General features: G+C 37.0%; 1 protein-coding gene across 1 annotated transcript; it reads left to right on the top strand.

The window, feature by feature from the left end:
- The first annotated feature begins 6,755 nt into the window (after window positions 1–6,755).
- On the top strand, window positions 6,756–7,355 carry LOC125501649 (piggyBac transposable element-derived protein 4-like). The gene has a single exon (XM_048657947.1). It carries the CDS (start codon window positions 6,756–6,758, stop codon window positions 7,353–7,355), a length of 600 nt encoding a protein of 199 aa, XP_048513904.1.
- Window positions 7,356–7,990: the final 635 nt, after the last annotated feature.

Below are 7,990 nucleotides of genomic sequence, written 5' to 3'. Positions count from 1 at the left end.
TTCTGATGACTTTTTTGACATTTTCCCAAAATTAAAAAAAAAAAGTATAAATGTAATTTCCGATCAATTCCCCCATTTGTAGATGTTTTTTACCGATTTCGGCTCGTTCCGGAACTCATTAAGAACGTATACGGGGACAGGCTGAGTAAGTCGCGATGTTATGAAATTATTTTCATTTCAGTTTGCAACAATTCAACTATGAAGTACGGGCAATATTCATGCCGTTAATTGAAGTAAACGGAAAAATTCGATACTTCATTGAACTTATAGACAGATTCAGTTTTCCCATTAAGATTACCAGGGCCTTACGGGTTAGGGGTGATCGAAGTTCTTTTTCTCAAATAAACAGAATAGCGGTCTATGATAGTTTACTGGCGGGTTTTCGATTGAAAAAGCACTAGTTTATTATTGTTTGTAAAAAATGTAAATTTTAATAAAAAAAATAATACTACGATCAGCCTCTACTTTTTTATGCTTTCAACAAGCTGTGGATATTTCATTTGATTCCATCGAGTAGACGTTGGATTACATTGGTTATCGACTTCAAAAACGTAGTTTCTAAAAAAACTCATTGAAAGTTTTACACTCGAAGAAAAAGGGTCGCACAGCGCTTCACTAAGTGTAGAATATGTGGAAAACTATTTATACGATTTTTTTGATTCCTAAATTCAATTTCCAGACATCATACATTCATGAAATTCAAAGAAATGAACTATTCTTCGAAACCCCTCAATGTTTTCGGCCAAACGATTGTTAGGAGAAAAAAAATTTCCAAGTTGCGCAGAGAAAAATACGTCAACCGTACGGAAAATTTCAAATGAAATACTACATTCTATGTTTGAGTAAATTTGATTTTGCGAGGTGGGTTATATTTTGTCCCCAAAATGCATAGAGAGCTATGCAAAATGTGGGACAATTTTCAAGCAATCAAACCTCGGAGAGTTGCGGGAAGAATTAGTAGAAGTAGGTAAACATAGATCAAGGTGACATTGCATGAGGAATGGAACATACAGAGCGAGAGAAATGGAAATAGATCATACTAATAATAATACTCAAAAATCGCTCCGTCAATCTTTAACGTGTCATTCTGTCGAGCGAATTCATCAAGTTCAAACGACATGGCTCCGAACCTTTGCGTTGAACAACGAGGGCGTATTATTGGTTTGTGGCAAAGTGGTTTTCCCATCCGCGATATTGCGGAATCCATGCAGTGCAGTGTAAGAACTGTGCAGCATTGGATTCAACAATATCGTAACGGTGGTGATCACGCTTTACACGATCACAGATTACACAATCGGCGACCGCACAAAACTACCGACGCACAAGACCATGGTTTGGTTGACACCATCCAAATCGAACCATTCGCTTCAGTCGGGGAGGTTTGTGCGCGAATAAATTTCGGCGCTTCCGAAAGGACAGCGCGTCGTCGATTGCGTGATGCTGGTTATCGCTATTATCGTCCAGCCCGCAAATTTTCGTTGCTTCCCACGCACAGGGAAGATCGCGTCGCGTTCGCGTTGCAGGAGTTGCTTACGCCACGTGAAATCTGGGAGACTACGATTTGGACAGACGAAAGTTTGTTCCAATCGGCAGTCAACCAGAATCTTCATGTATGGCAACCAATTGATAACCGGCTGGACCCGAGATACGTCGTCCCTCATGATCGCAGTGGACGCGTCACGTGTGGAATGTGGGGTTGGATCAGCGGTCACGTTATCGGCGAATTAGTAGAAATTTCTCCATACATGAATTCTGCAGAGTATATTTGCGTACTTGAGGAAGTTCTGCTTCCAAGTGTGCGTGCGGTATATCCTGCAGAAATCATGCCTATAATTCGCCTAGTCCAGGATAACTCCGCTATTCACACCTCGCGTGAAACACGTGATTGGTTTTCGGCGCACCCCGAACTTCAGTTGGTGCAATGGCCTGCAAAGTCACCTGACCTAAACATTATTGAAAATGTTTGGGCTCAGATGACTCGAAGTTGGCAACCCCGTAGGGAGAGGACGAGAACAGCGTTAGCCGATCATGCTAGAAATGTTTGGGAGGAGCTTCGGCAAGACCTCACATTTCTAGCAAATTTGATAGATTCGATCCCACGAAGATTGAATAAAGTAATCGAGCGTTCGGAGTGGTGGACGGATTACACGACTCTACAAAAAAATTTTCGTTCTTTGTCCTAAAGTTTATACTATTATTTTCCAGTTAGTTATGCACAAAAACGAAAAGAAAATACCTTTTTTCGGTATAAAGTTTGCTTTTGTGATAGTTATAATATTAATACTCATTTTTCAATTTTTTCATAAATTTTAATTGATTTTAAATTTCCAACGTTGCTGAATCGTACTCAGAAAGCAAGTTGGAACAGTTTTAAAGCAGTAGTTTCTGGATTTTTAGGAAATAATAAAGCTGAAGACTACGAAAAGTTGGTTGAGGATATGCTTACAAATTTCAAGGCCATGGGCTGCAGGATGTCATTAAAAGTACATATGCTGCATGCTCATTTGGATAAATTTAAAAACAATATGGGAGCCTATTCCGAAGAGCAAGGAGAACGTTTCCATCAGGACATCATGAATTTTGAACAACGCTATCAAGGCCAATACAATGAAAACATGATGGGCGACTATATTTGGGGTTTATTGAGAGAATGTAGCTATGAACATAAAAGAAAAAGTAAAAGTGTGCACTTTCAAGTTATTTTCCACTTTTCTGTAAGCTAATTTGATAGTAAAACTTAATAAAAATAATAAACATTTTTATTTCAATAGTTTTATTTTCAATCAAAAATTAAAATCCGAGATTTTTCAAAATTTCGTTCAATCAGTCTTCTAAGCACAAAAACAAAGTTTTTCATGCCATATATTTTTTTCCGTCTTATTACGACCTGAACTACCGAAATTTAATGCTTTGCAATCAAAGTCAAATTTCATGTTGACCCGTGTTATTGATTCGTTTTCGTGGGTCCGTTCTCGTGGGTTCCTTCGCGAAAATGGCCCTTTTCAGGGCCGATAATTGTCCCAGCAATATATGAAAACCAATATGGAAAATGTAACGCTGTTTCGCTTTTTCAAGGGTGAAAGGGCGTAAGTCTTATGTCTATTGCATGAAAGTTACGCCGTTTTAATCACAATAAACTTATGCTTACGCGTCGGTAGGTAGCATGTAGTTGGGAGTGAGAAGACGCTACGGCGAGTTTCGTGAGTTCGAGAGGAATGGTGTTTTCGATCACCCATCGTCGTCGCACAGCGTTAGTAAGACAAGAAACGAATTAGAATCGGTGGACAGAAATGCCTTCCGCGCGAGGAGAAGAATATCTCCCCCACCAAGCTGGTCTACCTGACTCTGCCGACTCGCTCGCACCAGTGCTGTGCGAAAAGGATGCAACGAGCGATATGTTGCTAACTCTGTCGCACTATGATGCTCTCTCGATCGCGCTTATGGGCCCCCGTGGATAGAAACTCCGCCTACCTGTGACCCACACATCACCGCGCGACGTAAATATTGCGAAGCCATTTATGCCGGTCAGTGTACAAGGAAGAACATATAAGGGACCAGCAAACAGAATCTAAATGTTGTTATAATAAAAAAAAGTATGTATTTGGATACGTTTATTGTGTACAGAAACGTAAAATTTTTAAGCACTACAGATATTTTAATATAAACAACTACTACCAACATCTTGTTTATTTACCATCTCCTCCTGCTGAATATGTGAATAATATAAAAAGGATATATTTGTTTTAATTCCATACTGTCATACAAAAAATATTTTGAGTGGGTCGAATAGTGGCAAAAACTTTAGGACTAAGATACTTGAAACTTATCATCACCTAAAATCGGAGCACTCATATTTACAACAGCTGCTATGATAGTAAGTATTTCCTTACTCCTTCCCACTAGACCTTCCGGCATTTTTGCTCCTAGAATATTGAAAGCCTTCAGTCGCTGGTTTGACCTCTTAATATGCACTCGTGCTTTAGCAATATTTGCGTTCTCTAGTGCCTTATTCCTAGAAAATTGCTTTTTGGACGATAAGAAAGGCGAGCGTATTAGTTTGATTCCATGTTGCAAGCACATATTGTCAATCAAGAATCCCTTATCAACCATAATTGCTTCGTTCTTTTCTAGACGTTCTACTAGTTTGCTCTGCTCAAAAATTGCCTTGTTTACCGAAAATATTATTATATATATAATAATATTATAATTAAGATTAACTCAAAATTTTCTTGCAAGAAAGCTACTGTGCTGTTGATATCTGAAAGTTCTTTAGTGGCTATTAAAAAATCATCAACATGTATAATCACATATATAGCGCGATTTTTGTCTCTGTTGATATATAAGCATGGATCAGCATTGTTTTGAATAAAATTCGTGCTCTTCAAGAGTGAATCTAATTTCTTATTCCATATGTTTGCGGCTTGTTTTAAACCGTATAATCCCTTTTTCAGCTCGCAAACCATGATCTGTCTTTCTTCATTTTTTACCTCATACCCCTCTGGTTGTTTCATATAAATTGTTTCTGATCACCGTTCAAAAAAGCAGTTTTAGCATCGAAATGCTTGATTAGCAATTTTTGTTTACCTGCGAAGGTGAGTAAAAGTTTGAAAGTAGTCTGTTTTACGACAGGGGCAGAAACTTCGTCATAATCCGTGCCGAATTTTTGTGAAAAACCGCGTGCGACGAGTCTAGCCTTATACCGCCTACGTCCCCCGTCCTCATTTCTTTTTGTTTTAAAAACCCATTTACAACTGACAATATTTCGATCCTTCGGTGCGGGCACGATTTTCCACGTGTTGTTCTGCAGAAGCGCGTTATATTCTTCGTCCATTGCTCTTTCCCATTCAATTCTATCCGGTCTTGATAACGCTTCACTTCTGCTCTTTGGATCATCTTGTGAGATTGCTGCAAACTTAGAAGTTGCCATATACCTCTTGGGCAGCACACCTTTATTATGCCTCGCAGATCTCCGTATGGGAATTTCTTGTGCATCTGCTCGTGCGTTGTCGCCGCTTTCTGTTGCTTCTGCTCGTGCGTTGTCGCCGCTTTCTGTTGCTTCTGCTCGTGCATCATCGCCCACTACTGTAATCTCTTCTTCTGTACTCGAACACAATGATTCTTCCTCATTTGCACTATCCCGACTTGATTCATCTTCATTACTGTTTCTTCTAAAAACATACTCTACTTGTGAGTTTTTATCCGTATTAACACTAAACATACCATAACGGGTCAAATAACCCATTTTGAACTTTTGCATTGAAAATGCACGTATAATTTCATTGCGTTTGCACATTAGACTTCATGACTTTTTTCAAGTAATTAAAGTACAGTTATAAAAAAAAAAATTTTTCTTGTTTTGTTTTGTTTATTCTGAGTAATCCTTCTTGTATACCGATATCTACCACAATGGGTCATTTGACCCGGAGAGAATTTTTTGGTTTATGAGATTGTCGAGTCATATTTGTAGTCAGTAAGTTGCACATTCTTCCAAACACTGTTGCGTGAAGTAATTCAACGAAAATAGCTCAGAATAATTTCAAGAAAATATCAAACTTCAGATTGAAAATAGCTTTTTATTGTTAGAAAAAGTGGCAGAAATTGAGTCTTGGTAAGTACCTAGCTTATATTTCATTTTGATAGCTATAGTAATACAGGTTATTTTTTACCCAGAAAAATGTCGAAGCAAACAAGACAGTACAAGTTCTTAGAAGATATAAATAATATTGGCGAAGAGTTTTCAGAAATTAGTGAAGATGAATTTTCTGAAAATGAAGATATATTGGTTGAAAATAAAAATGAGTTTGATTCAATAGATACTGACGATGAAGAGGAAAATATTGTGAATGTATGTAATAAGGTTATGTAATAAATAAACATAGGTTTAATTATATAATAACGTTTAATGAAATATAAAAGGAAAAATACAATCAAGCAAACCGTCGTACTTGGCGGTTGCGAGGACACTAACTCTGACAGTAGGAGACGCGTGGTACATGAGCAACATATAGAGGGCGCACAAGCAGTTGACGATAAATATTCGACAATAAGACATACATATATCTATACATTATACAGAGTACGATGAATACATATTACTCTAACAGTATGTAGTGGCCGAAAAAGAATGAGATTACTCTCAAGTTCGGAAGAAAGTGAAGTAGAAATAAATGAACAAGATATTGCGAATGATGGATATGTTTGGCAACAAATGCAAGTAGGTGGCACACCTGGAAGAGCACCACTTCATAACATTTTCAGGCAAGAAGTAGGCCCAACAGGATATGCAAAACGTCATATAATGAAAGGTAAAGTTAGTACTGCATTTTCATTGATAATTGATCACCGTATTATGAACCATATAAGAACATGCACAATAGAAGAAGCAAAGAGAGTGTTAGGTTCTGATTGGAGTTTATCTAAAAAAAAATTAGATGCATTTATTGCAATTTTATATGCTCGAGCTGCATATGGAGCAAATAATTTGAATATTTCCTTTTTGTGGAATAACATATGGGGGCCTAAATTTTTTTCTGAAACTATGAGCAGAAATAATTTTACCGAAATTCTTACATTCATTCGTTTTGATAAAAAAAAGTCAGCGGAGCCAACGTTTGAAAACACATAAATTCGCTATGGTATCTGCAATTTGGAATATTTTCATTGAGAACAGCCAAAACTGTTACAAACCGGGTGAAAATATTACTAGAGACGAACAGCTATTTCCGACTAAAGTACGATGTTGATTTACGCAATACATGCCTAACAAGCCGGATAAATTTGGAATCAAATTTTGGTTAGCATCGGACGTCGATAGCAAATACGTCATAAATGCACTTCCATATCTTGGAAAGGATGAATATAGGCCCTCTTCAGTGCCACTCTCTGAATATGTTGTACTCAAACTCATTGAGCCATTTACGGGTTGCGGAAGAACTGTGACCACAGACAACTTCTTCACAAGCAAATCCCTAGCAACACAACTCCTTGCCAAAAAAACTACGTTAGTTGGAACTATTCGGTCAACTAGAAGAGAATTACCACTAATTGCGAAGCAAAAGAAAGATGATATGGAACGATTTTCATCGAAAATTTTTACAACAGATAATTGTACTCTTACAATCTATAAAAGTAAGCCAACAAAAAAAGTACTTTTACTTAGTTCTAAACATAAATTCGTTAAAGTAGAAAACAATGATAAACGTTTACCTGAAACTGTTTCATATTACAATAAAACCAAATTTGGTGTAGACATGACCGATCAAATGGCGAGGAAATTTACTGCAAAATCCAAGTCCTGCAGATGGCCTCTCCAAGTTTTTTTCAATATCCTTGATTTCGCTGGCATAAATGCCTGAATTTTGTACAAGCAAACGACAGGAGAAAATATCTCGCGACAAGATTTTTTACTCAAGCTAGCAGAAGAACTTGGCGCCGATTTTCGAGAAGTCCGTGAACAACCAAAACAAGAAACAAATACGAAAGTATCGTTGCCTAAGTCTACTACAGATGCTCATAAACGTATGAGATGTCAAATAGGATACTGTAAAGAAAATAAAACCAACAAAATTTGCTCTAAATGTAAAAAATATGTTTGCGAAAAATGTACAATGGACACAATTATATGTAAAAAATGCGATTAACTATGAATTAAAATTTTTTATTTTTGCTTTTGTAATAGAAATGCTCAACATACTATTTTGTTTAATTATAATAAATTTAATTTTTATTTTTATTTTCTTCCTAACATCCATATTTCATACATTCAAGCATGAAACATAGAGTCGGGTCATTTGACCCGCTATGGTAGAATTAGGTATATATTAAGTCTTGGTATGATTAGTGTTAATTACATTCTCTTCATTATCTCCATCCAGGAATGTAACATTGCGACTTATCTTGAGTGCTCCTGTTGCCGCATTAATGAATCTGAAGGCTTTTGATTCCTCAGAGTATCCAACAAAAATACACTTTTCGGCTTTTGCATCTAACT

Source organism: Athalia rosae, chromosome 7 (assembly GCF_917208135.1).
Source record: "Athalia rosae chromosome 7, iyAthRosa1.1, whole genome shotgun sequence".
Lineage (NCBI taxonomy): Eukaryota > Metazoa > Arthropoda > Insecta > Hymenoptera > Athaliidae > Athalia > Athalia rosae.
Note: the sequence above shows the minus strand (reverse complement) of the source record. Positions and strands in the feature narration are given on the sequence as shown.

Excerpts from the sequence above, each read along its gene's own strand:
- LOC125501649 (XM_048657947.1), top strand. The coding sequence starts at position 6,756 with ATGCCTAACAAGCCGGATAAATTTGGAATCAAATTTTGGTTAGCATCG.